Genomic DNA, 21,402 nt, shown 5'->3' with positions numbered 1-21,402 from the left:
CATATTTTGAGACGATTCGACTATATACAACAATTTAGCAAAGCACAGATGACGAGAAATTAGTCTTTTAATCTGCCGGTTAGCCACGCCTACCATTATAGGGTTTTAGCGTCCCCAACAGGTGGATGACGTCAGCGGTAGACTGGGCTCATCGGTTTTACTATTCAGCCCATTGAGGGGGAATTATTCAGAACGAGGAAAACGCGACGAAGAGAGCCGCAAAATGTCATTGTTTCAGTCTCTCTACTCCAATATTTTTACAGGATATTCTTTTTATCCAAGTATTTTTCCCCAATAGCTATATAAATGGCTTGAGAAGGACCAGTCAGCCCGTCAAGGGCGAACTATTCACAACGAGGAAAACGCGACGAAGAGAGCGGCAAAATGTCAGTGTTTCTGTCTCTTTACTTCAATATTTTTACAGGATATTCTTTTTATCCAAGTATTTTCCCCAATTGCTAAATAAATGGCATGGTCATGACAAATAACAGTCTTGTGCTGAATGGAATATGAAATAATAAAAATGCATTTATTCAGGATGACATGGCAAAATTACTCCATAATGGTCAAAAGTGTCGACTTCACCTTTACTGTCGCACCTCCCGAACGATATTTTATGACACCTAAATCGGACATACAGTATGTCATTTCCCTTCCCCGGCTTCGGAGAATGTAAACAAACCAAAAGGCGTGACAGCTAGCCGACATGCTAACCCGGACCGAGTGATGTTTCAAAGTCTTCGAAGCGGAAAATCACACATAACTAGCCTGGGTTATTTGACATGACGGCCCGGTTGTCGATTGTCGTTGCGGATCGGCAAACCGCCCGGCGGAGAGCAATTTACAGTTCGTTCCCGGAGGAGGGTGGCTGGAGTTTTTGTGCAGCTAACGTGCTGCTGCTAATGAGCATTAGGAGAGCTTTTTACTTGCCTATCAATGATCAAACTTAAGTAGTCCTTTATTTAAAGGAAGTTTGTAGTGTTTACTTTGTAATCGCTGTATTCGTATTTGACATAATATAAAACAAGATGTTTACTCACTTCCTCCTAAGTCCAATGGTCCCACAGTAGTAGGGCTTGGCCAATATCCACGGTGAATGGGAACCTTTTGAAACTCCAAAAAGGCGCATACGCCTCTCCCTCATACAGAATGATTTTTCTGCAGCCGTTTGGCTGGTGTGATGCGAAAAATAAACGTATTAATCCGCAAAATTAGCTGAATCCTTCATCCCCATACACAACAGTACACTGTAGCGTGAAGAGGACGTCTTCTACCGCACACGTCACAGTGCCCTCCTCCTCAATGCAAGACCGAAGTCACTCATTTTCATGGCGCGGGATTCAAAAAACTAAATAAAAATAGCGATCGCTTCCACACACATCCAAGCGGTCCATATCATTCAGGGGCATAAAATATCGCATGTATTATGAAATAAACATGCTTTTTCGTGTCACAGGCACTTTAAGGTCCTGTGGTGGTCTGGTAGAAATATCAAACTTTAAAATGCACGGTCTGGAGAAGTTGCAATGGTAGCTTTGCTGTGTTTGTCGGTAAACACCTAGGAAACTTCCTGATGATTTGGGGGCGCTTTGGAGTCACTTCCTGTTGATTTAGGGCCGTTTTGGAGTGAGTTCTTGTTGACTCGGAGGCATTTTGGAGTCACTTCCCATTGATTTGGGGGAATTTAGTGATCACTTCATGTTAATTAGGGGTTGCCTGGCACTGCTAGACTATTCTCCCTTTATTTTTCAAACACTGCGATAAGAGTCTAGGACCCATCTCCTTATTGGCCTCTCGAGCCCGAACCAAATCATCCGTGCATTCAGATCAGTTTATTTGCGTGACGTCTTCTTAACGAGCAACATCACTCTTGTGCGTTGGAATACGTCTCCAAAACAACACAGATGGCAAACGGGAGAGCCGAGATTATGTTCCAATGTGCGGTAAATTCAATTTTAAATGACCAAAAACACATCGAGTCGCTAAAACTAACAGTGTGTTTCGCGCGAGCGATGTTGAATAAACTTCTCTGTTCTCCGCTCTCCTCGTATGTTTATTCCCTCGTGCTAGTTTGTTGTCGCTTTATCAACGACACGTCTGCTCGTCACTGATTGGTTCCATTCCGCTGTCTGTTTGCTGTGGCTTGCTCTGCCCTGGGAATTTGATCCGCCAAACGGTCGCCAGACTCTATTGCTGGAACAGGGGTGAGTCTGGTGTAGCAGGCAAAATTAGGGGGCATTTTAGTATCACTTCACGTTGATTAGGGGGGAATTCAGGATCACAACATGTTAATTAGGGGATATTTTGGGATCACCTGTTGATATAGGGGCATTGCCTTTTAACTCTGTTGATTTGGGGGTATTTCAACGTCACATCTTGTTGATAACAGGCCATTTCCTCTAATTTGAGGGGGCATTTTGGGGTCACTTTCTGTTGATAATAGGTCGCTTCCTGTTGATAATAGGTCACTTCCTGTTGATGGAATTGACGTACTGGTTAGATACAGATTTTCTGAGTCCTGTGCACTGTCAATGGAACACAATATAAAGCTTGTTTATGATTTAAAGTTCTAATGAATAGGAAGCATCTGGAAGTTTTTATGTGCCCATTAACATTGACTATGGAATCAAAGTCAAAATTTCACAAAATATATTTCATGATGAGCAAATAAACAGTTTGAAGTTGAAATGGTTGAAATTGATCAATGGCATGACATGGGCGTCAATGGCATGGACGACCTTTGGCGTCAATGGCATGGAGACACATTGTCAGGCCTAGATGACGAGGCGGACTCAGTTGCGGAGGTTCAGGCAAAAACTTTATTTTGAAAACAGAGGTTCTTCCGCTGACATGTGGGGATGAGAAAAAAGTACAAACCAAAAGCTCTCCAACGGAGGAATAAGTGAGGGCAACCACAATCAATGTTCAAACAAAAATGCACTCCAAAAGGGAGGAAAGGTGAAAACACAAAACACTACAAATGGAGGAAAAAGTCAAGATGGCTGAGCTCAAAAAGGTTCAAACACAAAGCGCTCCAAATGGAGGATAATATTCAGTACAACTATTACAGGCTATGGCGAGAGGCTGACGTGACTGACCTTGGAAGAAAGACACTTCTGCACAAGACAAGGGGAACTAGGGCATTATATACACACAAGGTAATGGGGAACAGGTGGAAACAATAGGTGATTAGATGACAAGAGGAAGGGCAAGTATGCCACTATGAAGAGGGTGAAGCCTTCAAAATAAAACAGGAAGCGACGTGGCATGACACACATGACCATCAATGGCATGGACATAAACTGGCGTCAAGGACATCGGCGTAAATTGTCGTCAATGGCATGGACGTACATGGCAGTCAATGGCATGGATGTACATGGGCAGCAATGATATCAACATACATCAGTTTCCATGGCATGAATGTTTATGGGCGTCACTGGCATGGATGTACATGGCCATCAATGGCATGGCATAGTCATGGTATGGGCATATATGGCCATCACCTAACACTAGCTGTAACCCTTACCCTAGTTGTGTCATTGGCTGTAGCCGTAACCAAGCCAGCCATAACCCTAAGTATATCAATGTTTAAATGTCTGGATATCACTGACATCACAAAATAACTGCACCTGTGAGTGGTCTTTTTATTTTATGTTTAAACATTATATTCTCCATTTTTAAAGGTTTGAGAAGTTAGATGAAATTCATTTATACGAGGTGTTTACTATCATTTTGAGTAATGGCACTTTGCATTCCACACATTTCAATGCTTACATGGTTGAGCAAATTTGTTAATGCTTTTTCTTTCATTCTACAGTTGTTATCTTTGTAAGAGAAATCCAATTTAAATATTATTTCATGTAAAATAATTTATTTACTGTATGTGGAAATGGCTTCACTAAAAGATTTATTTCGGTGTGTTAAGTTTGCAGGCTGCGATTATAATTTTGCAGCATTTCTTAACCATGTACATAAATATAGATTACTGTTCCTGCAAGACACTTTGTTTCAATTATTAATAAAACAACAAAATAATAATAACAGTAAATATTAACTTTTTTAATTCATACTTTTTCCATTTGGTTTTAAGTGACTCTAAAGTTTTGTTGTTATTTGCCTTGAGTTGATATCAAAATCTGCCTTCATACTAAAAGTATGCCTTGCTGTCTGTTAAATATACAAAAATATCACAGCTCCAACTACAATGTTGTCAGTCACATTATATGTCTTCTCTGTTAGGGTGAGCTAGGAAGTGGACCCCAAAGCAGACAACGAGAATAACTGTGCTGGTATGCAACGTTTATTTAACTGCGCACGAAGATCGCAGCAGAGCACATGCACGCCAGGTAGTAGCTGGCAAGAATTGACGGGCGGTCAATCAGGTGACGGTACAGCTAAGGGATCAGGCACGGGGAATCCTGGGACGGAACAAGAAGTCAAATTAGTGTGATACAATATGAGAAATACCTGAGTGCTGGATGTGACTGACGAGGACGCCGAAAGTGTTGGTGTGGCGGCGAACGGCAACGACGAGCAAGCTTATGGAGGCGGCTGATTGTGATGGGTCGCAGATGTCGTTGTTCCCCCGTCTAGCCTCCAGCCTGCAATCAGGGAGCCCTAACATTTTCTCTGTATTTTTACAGTTCTGTTCGTTCAAAGGAATGTCCATTGGCCCCTTTTAAATCCCCTTGACTCCATTACTTGATGGCCCCTCATAATTACACACATAGTCATGCATGCATTAATGACACAATTCTACATCCATCCGTCCGTCCGTCTGTCCGTCCAGTCATCCATCCGTCCTTTTAGCTTTATCGCCACAGGGAAACAGACAACTCGTACGATAGATTTAACACACAAGTTTTCACGCGGGATGCGCATCGTGACGCAACCCACTAGCAGGAATCGGACCCAGGCCTCCAGAATGGCAACAAGGCACTCAGAATACTGAGTTACCACAGTGCCACAGTTCTACTATATAGAACTAAAAAAATTACAAACAGGAAACAACATGAATCGATAAATCCATACACATCAGCTCTTTGCCATAGACACACACACAAACAGACACACACCGACTTGAGGGCCCATGTAGTTAGTGGATCATTGAGGTGGGTGTGTGGGGGAATCTTTGGCCAGGCTATCGCTAACAAGCATGCCTGTCTCTCACTCCTCTCTATACAGCAAATCCTTCCACTCCACGCCAGAGATTAGCGTATTGGGTTACATGAACACATAACACAGACATGCACACACAGGCTCAATATTTTTCAACTTTGAGGTTTTACTCTTACTATTAATTTTTTGCATTTATACCATATTTGTATTAGAGAAAGTGTTACAAATGTTTTGCTCATTATTTTATCTATGTATTTAGTTTTTACACTTTGGGCAAGCACATAGTGCTTTAAGTGATACGCAGTATATACAGTACATACCCGCACTGACAGACAGACTGTAACTAATGCATCCTTGCCTCTGCCAGCCATGTCAAATAGGTAAATTAGCTGTAAACATAATGAAATACTGTACAAGGTAGCCCAATTTAGCAATTGGACTCTTTGTACTCTTTGAGCTCTCAAGTTCTGTTAGGTGAGTTTGTGTAGGGGCTTGATATACTCTATACTCTCTTTGAGCACTAATCAACAGTCCTATCCAAAAAGTCCCTTGCATTGTTGTGTTCTTTTGAAATGAAATGGAACACACATGCGCACATAAGTGGCTGCATATCAAACAGCAAGTAATTCTTGCACGCTTACCAGAGATTGGCACTAATTGAGCTATGTTTATGACGGCCACAGCAATGGGAGGTCGCAGAATCGTGAACCAGGAACCACCTGCAGATTGTAAATGACACAGTTCCTCGCCATATTGGTGCTTTGCTGGCCTTCTGGCTGGCAGGAGACCTTTTAACTCCAGTGATTAGACTGAACCTGAGTAACTGTGATAATGATGTTAGTGTTTCCTGTTTCTCTTTACTGGGGAGCATTTTCCTCCCTCCCGCTTCTCTTGAAGGTGTCTTAACCCATCAGGGAAATGCAATTCGGGATAATTGCTCATGCACTTAGAAGTGGCTTTGAGCTCACCTGCCATTGTGCAATGTTACATTGTCTTGTGGAGCGCTTGTTGGCACCTCGACGAAAGCCAATTTCAACATGCAGTAGTTTCGTTTCTTTAACCCTTGTTTGAAGAATGGAACCCATTAGGTAGCTTATTTTTTAAATGGACAATGCAAGGCGCATGATGTGATACCTTGTGGCACTATCAGCTTCATTTTTTGTTGTTGTTGTTGTTGTTGTTGTTGATTGATGTCAAAACAATACAATGCAAAGCATACAGCATTCAAACGATTTATTGAATTACTAATCTATCCATCCTTCCATTTTCAACAGGGTCACGGGATGTTGGAGTCTATCCTGGCTGATGTTGGGAAAAAGGAGAACTACACCCAAAACTGGTTACCAGTCAGTTGTAGGGCCCACAAAAGACCGACAACCATATGCAAGCATAATCACAGCGCCACTGAGTGGGAATTGATACCACCCCAATGTCAGATGAATGCTCCAATTTGCCATCAGTGACACATGACATTCAAATGTTAAACAAGTACTCTTGACATTTCTCCAATAAATTTCCTTGCTTAAAATGTCAGCATCTGCTACTGTTCGACACAATTTACATACAGTGGTATGAAAAAGTATCTGAACCTTTTGGAATTTCTCACATTTCTGCATAAAATCACCATCAAATGTGATCTGATCTTTGTCAAAACCTCACAAATGAAAGAACAGTGTCTACTTTAACCAAAATCACCCAAACATTTATAGGTTTTCATATTTTAATGAGGATAGTATGCAAACAATGAAAGAAGGGGGAAAAATAAGTAAGTGAACCATCACATTTAATATTGAACCCCCGCCCCCCAGCAGCAATAACTTCAACTAGACGCTTCCTGTAGCTGCAGATCAGAGTGGCACATCGATCAGGACTTATCTTGGCCCATTCTTCTCGACAAAACTGCTGTAGTACTGTCATATTTCTGGGATGTCTGGCATGAATCGCTGTCTTTTGGTCATGCCACAGCTTCTCAATGGGGTTCAAGTCTGGACGTTGACTTGGCCACTCCAGAACGTGTCTTTTGTTCTTCTGAAACCATTCTGAAGTTGATTTACTTCTGTGTTTTGGATCATTGTCTTGTTGCAGCATCCATCCTCTTCTCAGCTTCAACTGTCTGACAGACGGCCTCAGGTTTTCCTGCTAAACATCCTGATAAACATTTGAATTAATTCTTCCATTAATGATTGCAAGTTGTCCAGCCCTGAGGCAGCGTAACAGCCCCAAATCACAATGCTCCCTCCACCATGCTTCACGGTCGGGATGAAGTGTTGATGTTGGTGAGCTGTTCCATTTTTCCTCCACACATGACGTTGTGTGTTACTCCCAAACAATTCAGCGTGCAGCAATGTGTTTTTTTAGACAGCAGTGGCGTCCTCCTTGGAGTCCTCCCATGTACACCATTATTGCCCGTAGTTTAACATATAGTTGATGTGTGCGCAGAGATATTGGACTGTGCCTGTGATTTCTGTAAGTCTTTAGCAGACACTCCAGGGTTCTTTTTTTTACCTCTCTCAGTACTCTGTGCTGAACTCTTGGTGTCATCTTTGGTGGACGGCCACTCCTTGGGATAGAAGCAACAGTGCCAAACTCTCTCCATTTGTAGATCACTTCTCTGACTGTCGATTGATGAACATCCAGACTTTTACAGATGATTTTGTATCCTTTTCCAGCTTTAAACAAAACAACAATCTTTGATTGCTGGTCTTCAGACAGCTCTTTTGACCTAGCCATAATCCACATCAGACAATGCTTCTCATCATCAAGACAATTCTTACGAGGTACAGTATGTGTTTTATCGTGTGCAGGGCAGCCTTAAACCACTCATCAGTGATTAGGCACACACCTGACTTAAATTGTTTGGTAAAAAAATGGTTTCAACTGCTCCTTAAGTCTTCTTAGGCAGAGGGTTCAAGTACTTATTTTTTCCCCCTACTGTCATTGGTTGCATGCTACCCTCATTAAAATATGAAAACCTATAAATGTTTGGGTGGTTTCAGTTCAAGCAGGCGTTGCTTTTACATCTGTGTGATTTTGACAAAGATCACATCACATTTAATGGTGATTTTATGCAGAAATGTGAGAAATTCCAAATGGTTCAGATACTTTATCATAACATTGTAGAAGAGTAAAACTTCAAAAAACCCTTTGGGATTATTAAAAATATATATACAGTGGGGCAAATAAGTATTTAGTCAACCACTAATTATGCAAGTTCTCCTACTTGAAAAGATCAGAGAGCAAACCTGTCAACCTGTACGTTTTTGCCGTACAAAGTACGGTTTTTGTGCAATTTAAGATGTGTATGGCGTACAAGAAAATCTGTACGGAAAATCGCCAATTTGTCAATTATGGGTACCAGTCGGTACGCATCGAATATCACGTAACGGTAAATCAAAAGAGTTTGCCGCGGTAGCCTCCATTCCGTATTATTTTTTCGGCGCAAACGAAGCGAGTGGTTTCATGCTACTGTGCGCATGCGTTTGCCGCCTTGGTTTTTCCCAGAGCATCATTCCGATTGCATGTGAACAAAACGAAAGCACAAGTGCAACGTAGTTTTAAACCATTTTTTGGATACAATTATCAAGTCGCAATGTCTGAACCTGAATCAAAACGCCGTAAGGTAAATGGAAGAGGTAAACATCAAAAAGAATGGGAGCAAATGTCAGGACGATACGAGGGATTAATACAAGCTTCGAAGAAAGGTGTGGAATATTCTTATTCTGTCGCTTGCAAAAAGGACGTGAAAGTGGCTGCCACCGCTTTCTAGGATTTAAAGACTCGTTTTGATACTAAGAAGCACGCTGAAAACGTAGCCGTCTCGAAAACCTACAGATCAATAGATGTTCATTTTGCTCCTAAAAAAGAACCAGAAGACTCCTCAACAGCTGCAGAAGTGATGTTTTGCCATTTCATCGCAGAGCACAACGTACGTCCAACAGTTGCCGACTACTTCACATTGCTTGTGAAAAACATGTTTCCAAATTACAAGGCTGCAAAGGTTTGTAGGCTTTTCTGTCCCTTTTATGAAAATTAAATTACAAGCATTGCTGCATGCTTGTAATTTAATTTTTAAAATATCAATGATCAATATCAAATAAAAATATCAATGATATTTTACCTTGGATTAATATAAAAAAAAAAATGCTAACGATTTTTTAAAATCTCTCTTCTTATTTAAAAATTCAAATTACAAGCATTATGGATTGATATTTTAGTTAAATTAAATAAAAAAATGTTACAGAATTTTTTTTCGGAATATTTGTTTATAATTTTGCAGCATACTCATATTAAAGTTTCTTAGTTACAATGAGCTTGGTTAAAATAATCTAATATAAATTTGTACTAATTCATGTTTATTTTTTAATATGTTTCAGGAATTTGCCTGCAGGCGGACCAAGACCACCATGATAGTTAAAGGCTGCCTTGCCCCTGCCTTCACTGATCCGGTTATTGAGAAGTGTAGAACACAGCCTTTCACACTTATGATCGACGAAAGCAATGACCGCAACTGCAACAAACGACTAGTTATTCTGGCCCATTTTGTTGATGGGAAAGCCGTGGTGACCAGGCTTCTTGATCTACCAGCCCTCAAGTCGGGAACTGCCTCAACTATTTTTCAAGTTGTGGAAGATTATGTGACCAGCAACAACATTCCATGGAGCAACATTGTAGGATTTGCGAGTGATAACTGCAACACCATGGTGGGCTCGAAGGATTCCTTTTTAACAAGACTGAAGGAGAAAAATCCAAACATATTTAGCATTGGCTGTGTTTGCCATCTAGCTAGCCTGCGTGTAAAAGATGGTGTTAAGCAGCTACCATTTAAGGTGGACGACTTGTTAGTGGACATTTTTTATTTTTTCCATCACAGCTCAAAACGTATTGAAGAATTTAAGGAATTTCAACAATTTGCTGAGGTCGATGTGGAAAAAATTCTAAAACATTGCCCCACTAGATGGCTCTCCCTTGAAAAAGTGGTTGACAGGACTATAAACCAACTGCCTGCCCTGAAAAGCTACTTTGCCAGCCACAAGGATGTTGAAAAAGCAGGCAAAGTGAAGACAATCAACGAGAGGCTGCAAGATCCAATGACTGATTTGGTGCTGCACTTCCTGTCCTTTGTCCTTCCCCAAATGAACAAATTTAATGTAATTTTCCAGGCAGAGAAATGTGTAATAGGAGACTTACTGACAGAAATGGACAGACTCCTCCATGTCTTCTTAGTAAAGTTTGTGCAAATGCCACACATCCAGAGCTGCACAAAGTTGGCAGATGTGGACTTCACAAACAGAGATATAAAGCATGCAGATGACAGGCTTGCAGTTGGAATGGCTGTTAAATCCCTCCTAGCTGACTGTGAAAAACATGACATCACACCTTCTATACAAAAGAAGTTCTTTGATTGTGTACGATCATTCTACGAAGCAACAGTACGAAAAATGCTAGCAAAATTTCCATTTGAGGATGAAGTGCCACAGGATTTAGTAGTGCTGGATCCAAAAAAGACTGATGCACTGGATTATACTCGTGTTGTTAGGCTGGCAGAAAAGTTTGGATGCAATGTTGATTTTGAACAATTGAAAGAGGAATGGGATGATCTGCAACTTATGACCAAACCAAATTCCGTGCAAACTGACAGCTACTGGACAGGTATTCTAAAGCAGACCACATCACTGGGAGTGCAGAGATTTCCTGAGTTATGGAAACTCTTTTCCATGTTTGCTGTGCCTCCCACATAGCAATGCAGATAGTGAAAGAGTGTTCTCACTTGTGAGAAAAATCAACACAGAATACAGAAAGAGCATGTCAGAAGATACACTTGTTGCATATTTGCAAGTGAAGATGAACTATGATGGCAAATGTTGTGACTTTGTCCCATCAAAAGATATGCTAGTTTTAGCAAAGAAGGCAACAGTAGCATACAGCAAAGAGCACAGTAGTAGTTAAAGCAACACTTGTTTACGTAATTTATTAAGCAAGTAATTTGTGTGTATAGAAGATTATAATGACATTAGTGTAAAATAGAAAAATGTTAATCTGGTTATAATTAATAAATGTCCAACTATGTACATAAATAAACGCCTTTGGAAAAAAAATGGTGTAAGGTTTTTTTGTGTTTTGTAAGGAAAAATACGGCAGTTTGTAAGGCCATGGAGCCTTGGAGGTTGACAGGTATGAGAGAGGCCTGTAATTGTCAACATGGGTAAACCTCAACCATGAGAGACAGAATGTGGAAAAAAAACAGAAAATCACATTGTTTGATTTTTAAATAATGCATTTGCAAATCATGGTGGAAAATAAGTATTTGGTCAATACCAAAAGTTCATCTCAATACTTTGTTATGTACCCTTTGTTGGCAATAACGGAGGCCAAACGTTTTCTGTAACTCTTCACAAGCTTTTCACACACTGTTGCTGGTATTTGGCCCATTCATCCATGCAGATCTCCTCTAGAGCAGTGATGTTTTGGGGCTGTCATTGGGCAACACAGACTTTCAACTCCCTCCACAGATTTTCTATGGGGTTGAGATCTGGAGACTGGCTAGGCAAATCCAGGACCTTGAAATGCTTCTTACGAAGCCACTCCTTTGTTACCCTGGCTGTGTGTTTTGGATCATTGTGATGCTGAAAGACCCAGCCACGTCTCATCTTCAATGCCCTTGCTGATGGAAGGAGATTTTCACTCATAATCTCTCAATACATGGCCCCATTCATTCTTTCCTTTACACAGATCAGTCGTCCTGGTCCCTTTGCAGAAAAACAGCCGCAAAGCATGATGTTTCCACCCTCATGCTTCACAGTGGGTATGGTGTTCTTTGGATGCAATTCAGTATTTTTTCTCTTCCAAACACGAGAACCTGTATTTCTACCAAAAGGTTCTATTTTGGTTTATAGCCAGAAAGCTTGCTGACCATATAGACCCTACCCACGTGACGTCACAACTCCGCTCTCCTGAATGGTACCGCCCAATTGTCCGTCAAAACATAGTGTTAACCTGTTACGGCTACGTACATTCCTCCTATTTACGGCGTGTTTTTCTGCTCCTTAACATTAATAATCAAAATGGTGAAGGCGTGTGTGGCTGTTGGTTGCACTAACAGAGAAGATGGAAGGAGAGACTTGAAGTTTTACCGTATTCCGAGGGATCCAAAGAGGAGAGCGAAATGGACGGCTGCAATTCGACGTGAAAACTGGGCACCAAAAAATCACCACAGACTATGTAGTAGTCATTTTATATCCGGTAAGATGCATTTAAGATATACTTAGAGGGTTTTGGGCTGACAAATAACCACAATTAAGATCATTGCTAGGCTAATCGCCGACAACATACACGTATGTATGTAGTGAGAGTGCTATCGCTAAACCATATAAACATTAAAAGCCTTAACTCCATTGACAAACGACATGAAATACATTAGACTTGACAGTGGATGTTAGCAATAACAAAAGATTTTGAATTGAAAATTTCGTAACTCACCTTTCCAAGCACAAGATAGATTCCTGCCGAATTTTCGTGGACGAGGACCTGTTTCACCCAACCAGCAACGAAGTATTTATAAGCCTCCAAGCTCTTGAAGTTTTTCAAATTTTAGTGAGAATAGACTGATTTTGTGTGGACAAGATAATTGTAAATATCAGCGTAGCAGATGTCAGGCAGCCAGGGCGAAGACAGTGGGTCGAAAAACATCGATTTGGGCATCAAATATGGATCTGGCGACTGTATAGAACGAAGCTTTTCCACATAACGCCTTTTATGCAACACATCCAGTGAGTTTACGGCATCAGAAAGCATGAAATGCATTTTAAATTCCCCGATCAATTGAAACCAATGCTAATACAGAGACAAAATGACGGACAAGTGGGCGGAACCATACAGCGAGCACGTGGTTTTGTGACGTCGGTGGGTAGGGTCTATACTTATTTTCCACTCTAATTTGGAAATAAATTCTTTAAAAATTAAACAATGTGATTTTCTGTTTTTTTCCACATTCTGTCTCTCATGGTTGAGGTTTACCCATGTTGACAATTACAGGCCTCTCTAATATTTTCAGGTGGGAGAACTTGCACAATTGGTGGTTGACTAAATACTTATTTGCCCCACTGTATATAAATGAATATTAAGTTACTTGTCTATTTCAACTTTTAGCAATTATAGGTATGTAGAATCACAACAAAAATGTTACAAAAATAAAGCTTTCTTTAAATACAATTTATAATATGTACAAATTAATAGAAAAATAACGGCATATACTGTAAATAAAAACTACAAAAATGTGGTTGCAATCCTTTTATGAATAAGATTTCACTGGATTGGGCATTTACACATTGGTGATGGCTTCACTCATTAGTTTGTCATTTGCTCATTAGTTTGTCATTTACCCTTTCATATTTATATTGAATGTTTTTCCCTCTGTTAATTTGTCACTGTTTTGACCCAGCAGTACAGTACTTGTTACTCCTGAGCGGGGCTCCCCAGTCCCCCAGTAAACAGATGGCGCACGATGATTATAACCCCCCTGGGAGATCTAGGGGGTACTCCTAATTGATTGTCACTAAAGGCTTTAATTGAATTGAACAACATGGTGAAACAACACTCACTGCGCTCCATCTGATGTTTGCTGACTTGGTTAAACCCGTCAAGGTGGCGGAAACCCAGCAGCTCATAAGGGAACAATCAGTTACTCGGTTTTGAGCTACTGGGAGATTCTCTGATGGGCCATTCAAGATGAACATTAAATTATCGTTGATGTCATCAGACGGATTGAGGTTCTTGTGTTTTTCATTACTTTGGAGAGACAGTTTAGACCGGCAACAAATCATAGGTAACCGTGACTGTCTTGTCTAGCCGTGAGAAAACAAAGTGAAGCATCAGGGTAATGGAGGGAGTCAGGCAGCAAGCAACACCAGTAGTTCTCTTTTTAGAAGTGGGAGGGGGGCTCTCGGATTAGGAGGCAGGAAAATGGTTAAAACGTGTCAACGTGTAATTGCACGATAAGGCCGCCTCATGTAGAATTTGTCTGCCCCGTTGCTATTTTCAATGGCGGCCCCACTAATCTCCACGCGCCACATTCGGTCTCGTGCAATCGGCCCCCCCGTAATCTCCCGTGACAGGACCGCGTCCAACCATGGAGGTGAAGGCTTTTATAGGAGGAGAAGGGGGGAATATGCGTAGGCGTGATAAACTGACGCCGATTATCCCTGTTTAGGACACTAGGCGCGTGTAGGAATGGGGGGTGTGGGATGGCAGAGGAGCAAGGTCCAATTGTGAACCCCAAATGGTGTGGGGCGAAAGGTATTGCATCAGCTGACAACGTCATGATTACATGACATCACTGCAAACTATTTCGCCCTAATGAGGTTGATGAGGTTTTGAGTTCCAGTGTGATCATTGTACTATAGAGAACTTAAAGGACTGTCATGGGAGGAAAAACATGGGTATTTCTACTTCAACTCATGCAAAATTATGTGGCCAATACTGGCAATATAACCATCATAAGTTATTGAACATACTCAAAGCCCAAATAAAAAGAGCGTTTCGGAGCACTGAGGGGAAAAAAACACTTTTTTGCACAAAACACACATTTAAATGAAGTGCATCCATAAGTAAATCAAATGCTTACTTACCTCCCCACCTCCACACACATACCTTTTGGTTTCTAGGTATCGATCAATGGTGTTTAACATAACAGTTAGTATGCTGAAAAAACAACATTTGGCTGGGGGCCATACAAACAAGTGCATTATGCAAACAAGATGTTTAGCCAGAAAAATGAAAACTGATACTGACTTATTTGCAAGACCTGAAATATTAAGTCCATGTCTCTGAAACTGATTGGTATTAATAACGTGATGATCAAATGCACAAGAAAAAAGGACTGCTTATCTAAAAAAAAAAAAAAAAAGAAAACATTAACCCATGTTTGTTTTTTGTTGTGGTATTTTTTAAACTGCAATTTTTAAAGGCTTCCTGTAGATATCATACTGTAGTAGGTCTATTAAATTTTCAGTTCAGCATTTTGCGCTTATTATTCTTTCATTGCATCATTGTTGTGCCAAATACGTTTTAGGTGACAAGAGTATTTGTTCTGTCGAAACTGGCGACTCTCTTGCTAAGGACGTAAAACTTGACGCCATTTCAGTGACCGCTCGGCTCATTTCTTCTTCATCTGTGCCTTTGGAGGAAGATTTTTGGTTGGCGGTGCTGCACTGCCACACTTTGAGAAATACCTCACACACAGTATATCCAGTCTGTATTTTCAAAATGAGCAGTACTTATAGAACTTTTCTCTGATGATGTTTCGAAAAGTAAGTATAGATATAGATATATATGAATAAGAATACTGGAAAAGTTATTGAAGTAAACTCAATAGTACATTACTGTTACATACTGCATTAATATTCATTTAATTGATCTAGTCGTAATAATCAGTTATGACTTTTGGGGTAAAATTTATCAGTATAAAAATTAATTGAGTGTAATCTGTAAGAACTTTTTCTTGAATGTTGAGAAAATAAGAAAAGAATAACTCACATTTAATGTGGAGAGATCAATCATGCAACTTTAAAATGTAAAACTTTACAGCAGATGACAGATAAATTAATCAACAACGGCATTTTACAGATTAAGGTGATTTTAAAATAATTACCTTAAATTGGGTGCAAAAGTATTTATACGGTAACGAAAAAACAATCAGCAAAAATTTTGTCAATTGTTCTGACTGTTGATTTCTTATTATACTGTGCACATTACTGTACATTTGCACCCAACCCCCACCATAAATAATTAAATAATTGGTTCAAATGTTTCCATATTAATGTAATTGAGTCAAAATTACCCCCCCCAAAAAAACCAAGGCAAATCTCAGAACTACCACTAACCCATATACAATATATATATATATATATATATATATATATATATATATTATATATATATTATATATATATATATATTATATATATATATATATATATATATTTTTTTTTTTTTTTTTTTTTTTTAACTCACGCTTTGTTTTGTTGTTGTTCTTTTTCTTCTTAGAAAGGACACTCACTAACATTCCTAATCCTTCATTATTATTGGACGGCTCAGAATGAAATTTGGTAGGTGTATTTCAGCAATGCATTGATCCTCGGAGCAGGATTTTTTTTTTTTTTTTTTTTGTCTCATTGTTCATTAATTAGTTAATTGTGGGCCTAAAATTGCTGTCCCTTCATTATTCATGGACAGATCACAAGGAAATTGATAGGTATATTTTAGGGATATATACGCATAGCCCTTCACGGCCCGATTTTTTATGTTTTGTCTGAGGGCTGATTGATTACATTAATTAATTGAAGACTTATTGTTGCCTGTAGCCAGTATAGGGCATGCACGCTCTTTGGTTGTGCTCATGAGGTCTCTCGGCTGATGAGACATTTCGGGAGCGAGCCGGGCGATTGTTGTTCATTTTGAACTTGTTTGTCAAGAAAATGTAGGTCATTATAGCAAGGATTTCATAGGAAAGCTTTTTGAAGAGGCGGGAGTGCTTGGAGGAGTATCCTGCCAACAACCTCCCCTCTTCCCATTAACCCCTCCACCCCATTCCTGGAAACCCCGCCAAAGCCACCACACTTATCCCCATTCTCATCCAGACAAAACACTCATGTTCCATCTTCCCATACAGCCTTCAACAAGGAGGCCTCTACAACATGCCCGCAAGTTTGTTTTATGAAAAGAAATATGTACTTGTCATTAGGTCAAAATTACTGGTGTTACTACCATGATGGTAGTGACGTTGCCAATTCATTTCAACGAATGTGAACCAAATTAAAGGTGAATTCTTGAGGCCAGAAACTATTCTCACTGTATTAGAGCTTAAAACTATCCCCACCTGCTATAATTTAGCATTTAAGAAAATATTTACAGTTTGTTCATTGATACATTCCAACACTTTGGTTAATGACACAAAAAGAGGAAGCGTGTGTTAAACAGCAAAACTTTATGGAAATTTACATCTATTTTTATCCTGAATTTTTCATGGATTATATTACAAAGGGATCTGAAACATTATTTTCTTTGGTGATGTTTTGGTTTAATCAAATTGAGACAAATTTCAGAAGTTTAAATGTCATTAGAATAATAATATTGACATCATATCTATGTACTTAGTATTTAAAAAAAACTCACTTTTAAAATCATTTTTAAAAAAAAAACTTTTCATTGTGATTGTGTCATACACAACAATTATTCATAAGCAGTTGAAAATGAATTTTTCTATTCACTTCCTTTATATAGTTTAAACAAAACAGAAAAAAAATCTTCAGAAATAATAATGGATAGTCTATAGTATAAAAGACATCATGAAGGAAACTATTTTGCAAAGTAAACACCATGCATTACTGCATCGGTGGCATGTTCACTTTACGTTTTATTACAACTGAGCTTTACTTATACATTTCATGACAAAAATAAATATCTCAATATTTATAGTAACGCTCAGTGAACACTATAAAATCAGACTCATTGTTCGCATTAATCTCCGTGTGTGTTCTTTGCTGAACACGTTTACCATTTTTGGAATTAATAAAAATAATAAATATCCCAATGATGTAAAATCATTATTGAGTTTCTTTACTTCCTGATAATACAATTGCATATAAAACGTTTTCAGTAATAGGCATATTTATTCACCATTAACAACACTTACAGCAACAAAATCAAATTACAGCGACTGACTCAAGCGTGTTCACAAGGTTTAAAATTTTAAATCAATTCATATTGCTGCCTGGAAACTTTTTCAAAACACATTTGCACGCCTTCCTCGTTTGCTAAACAGCCAGAGTCTTAAATTCCACACAAACGTAAAAAGGGCAGGAAAGGAGGGGGGAATCTTAGAAAACACAGACCTGGAGGATTATAATTTAATTCGTGTGAAAAATTGGCTAACTCTGTTACTTAGAGCTCAAATAAATCAGCGTGAGCGCTCCGTCAAGCACGGCCAGACAAAATAAGCAAACTTGGAATTAAAAAAAAAAAAAAAAAAAAAAACACACACGAAACAAAACAAAACAAAACAAAAAAAACCTTTGCTCAGGGTGATTGCAATTGTTTTGTCTTTTTTGGCTCTAGCGCCAATTTACACTTGAGAAGCAGCGGCCCACCTCTGCTTTGGATTTTTGGTTGCGGTTTAGTACTTGTAAAACATTTAAATGTGCGTCAGAGGAACCGTCCCGTTCACGTGGCCGCCGCTCCCCTGGTAGTGCTGCGCGTGGAGCATATGCAGGCGCCCCGGCACGGACGAGTCACCCGCCGCCGCTTCCCCGGTGGGCAAGTACATGCTGATCATGTCCCGCAGGTCCCCGGAGGGGCACGGTTGTCGCGCCGCGGACAACGGAGGGCTCGCGCTCGGCTCCGATTTCACCAGGGAAGCCCCGATCGCCCCCGACACGGGAGACAATCCGGCGCCGTGATGCTGGTGCGTGTAGCCGGTGATGCCCCCGTAGCCCGGCGGAGAGGCGCTCATGTAACTCTGGGAGTTCGAGATGGGGCTGTAAGATAAGGCGCTCATGTCGTACCTGTGCACGGGCTGCGGGTTGTGCGGGTGCGGGTGAGCGCCGGCCGGGTGTTGCGTGTAAGCCAGCTGCGCCTCCTGCATCATGGCGTGGGCGGCCGCCGCCGCAGCGGCCACCTGTCCCGAGTAAGCACCGTTCGGCCACCCGTTGACGTGCGCCGTGTATACGCCCGCGTTGGAGCCCAGATGCCCCCCGCCGGGGCTCTCCAGCCGCTGGCTGCCTCCCATCCCCACCGCCGCGTTGCCTAGCAGCCCACCGGCGAGCGAGTACTTGTCCTTCTTGAGCAACGTCTTGGTCTTCCTCCGTGGCCGGTACTTGTAGTCCGGGTGTTCCTTCATGTGCATGGCCCGCAGCCGTTTGGCCTCGTCGATGAAGGGCCTCTTCTCGGCCTCGGTCATCACCTTCCACTCGGCCCCCAGTCGCTTGCTGATCTCCGAGTTGTGCATCTTGGGGTTCTCCTGGGCCATCTTTCGTCGCTGCCCGCGAGACCACACCATGAAGGCGTTCATGGGTCTCTTGATTCTCTCTTGGGGGACTTTGCCGCCTCCGCCACCGACGACCACCCCAGGGTTGGACGGGTTGGTCTGCTGCACGGCGGGGGAGTACAAGTCCGTCTCCATCATGATGCTGTACATTCACTTTGTCTTGGCGGACAGGTTCAGGCCGCCTCCACGCCCCGAGGATGCTCAAGAGTGACAAATAGCAAGAGCGCTCTCACAGGGAAACTTGCTCCTCACCTCCCCTCGTTGCCCTTTCTCGCTGACATCCGCCAGGAGGACAGAACGCGTGAGCCTAGCGTGAGCCGAGTCGCTCGGAGCTTTGCTTGGAAAAAGTTGGCGAGCGTGCCCGGGCCGCGCGCGCTGACAGCCGCTAAATGAGCGAGGGCGGCCAATGGAGACGCTCGAGCGGGGACGTCATTTGCATGAGCGGGCTAGAGTGGTGACGTCACATCGGCTGTGTATATGCGAAGGTAACTTGTTTAGCATGAGTATCCAAACGACGAACGTTCAAACAACTTCATTTTCGATACCGTTTAAGGCGCAGGTGTCACTTTGTCTCACTTTGTCAAACCCAAACTCACTTTTTTTACGGGCTATCACCTAACTCTTGTGTTAGAAGTGTTATGAGTTAAATACATGCATGCCCACATTTTCTCCAAGTAGATCAAACTTGATCTGTGATTTAACTGGAAATAAACCTTTGTAGTACATTTTTTCGGGTCAAGATTGACGTATTTTTAAGTTTGGGTATGTAAAAAGTACAACTGATTTATACCCAAACTTGAAATAAGTTTGACCCGAACACAATGCAAGGGCTAATACACGAATTGATTATAAATGACCACGAATAAATTGTCAATTGAATCGACAATTAATTTGACAATAAATTGATCGTTTAGGGACACGGTTGAACTAAAGAAAAAAAAAAAGGTGCCTCTTAAGAGGAAACATTGTCTATATATTATTATTATTTATCAATGTTTTTTTTTTTAATTGGAAATAAGGCCTATACTATTTTATTTTTCGTCATTTCTTCATTCATGTTCCTCTTCTTTTTTGTGTTAATTAACATTTTTAATTTAAAAAAAAACAATTACAAAAGGCAGTAAATATTTCCTTTCTTAAAATGTGTTCTTGATTTTTTTGGGGGTGGGGGGGATACGGAGTATGAAAAAATGAATGAATTAACTATTTTTTAAAAATGAAAATATTCATTCAAGAACTAATATTGCTATTTTTTTAATGTTCTAAATCTTTTTTGAGGAATACAAAAGCTTAGTTAAAATTTTATTTTAACAAGAAACATGAAGTCATATCCAAATGATTTAGTTTTGCAAGCTATACAAAACGATGCGGCAGACAGGACATGGGCACTGGAGCTTAAGTTGGACACCTGTGGTTTCTGAGTAGAACTCTGAATGGTTGCTGCCAGCCCCACCCAGTCAAAATGGATGTAAAAAAATAATAATAATTTAAAATAACAGTTAAAAAAAAAAAAAAAAGTTTTTGAAAACAAAAGAACAGTCATAATGATAACATTTTTAATTGGCCTAATTTATGTTGATTCAAGAGATCGGAATTTGCCTCCACAAAACATGAATTAGTTTGGTCGTAAATAAAGATTGTGTACACCTCAGAATAATGCCAACAAATAAGATGTCTCAAATTGTCAATTGGACATTTTTAGTTTAAAACAGGTTGTAAATGGAATATTTGACCAAATCCCGGCGCTTTTGACTATGTTTTTTTTTTTTTCTATCCCATTCAGAGCCACAGGTGCATTTCTGTTGTCTGTTGCTAGGAGACGGTTGACTGACGGCGCAGAGCACGTGCCATTCAAAGCACCCTTTTGTTTCCTTCCAGAGCTGTGGTGAACATGAGAGAAAGATGTCTAACACACATACACAGAGAGAGAAGAACTGCATGGCATCTGTCATTCCGAAAACAATAGCACAAATTCTCCTTTTTTTCTTCTAGACCTTTGTGGACTTTATTGTCATTTATATGTACAATTTTATACAGAACGACATTTGTAACATTTGGATGAACAGCGTAAAGAAAAAATAAACAATATCTGATGAATTACAATTGCAAGACTACACTTTTTCTTCAGTAAATAAAAAATAATGTCTTCTTCTCATCATCATCATCATGGTCACCGTTAATTTCCGTTATTTGAACAACTGGATTAAATAAGGCCATCATATAAAAAAAAACATAACAACTTTTAA

The 21,402-nt window shown here is 40.3% G+C and overlaps 1 protein-coding gene across 1 annotated transcript; it reads right to left on the bottom strand.

The window, feature by feature from the left end:
* Positions 1-18,195: 18,195 nt before the first annotated feature.
* LOC130907544 (transcription factor Sox-1a-like) lies at positions 18,196-19,545 on the bottom strand. The gene has a single exon (XM_057822773.1). It carries the CDS (start codon positions 19,304-19,306, stop codon positions 18,305-18,307), a length of 1,002 nt encoding a protein of 333 aa, XP_057678756.1. The 5' UTR covers positions 19,307-19,545; the 3' UTR covers positions 18,196-18,304.
* Between the last annotated feature and the right edge of the window lie 1,857 nt (positions 19,546-21,402).

Source organism: Corythoichthys intestinalis, chromosome 2 (genome assembly GCF_030265065.1).
Source record: "Corythoichthys intestinalis isolate RoL2023-P3 chromosome 2, ASM3026506v1, whole genome shotgun sequence".
Lineage (NCBI taxonomy): Eukaryota > Metazoa > Chordata > Actinopteri > Syngnathiformes > Syngnathidae > Corythoichthys > Corythoichthys intestinalis.
Note: the sequence above shows the minus strand (reverse complement) of the source record. Positions and strands in the feature narration are given on the sequence as shown.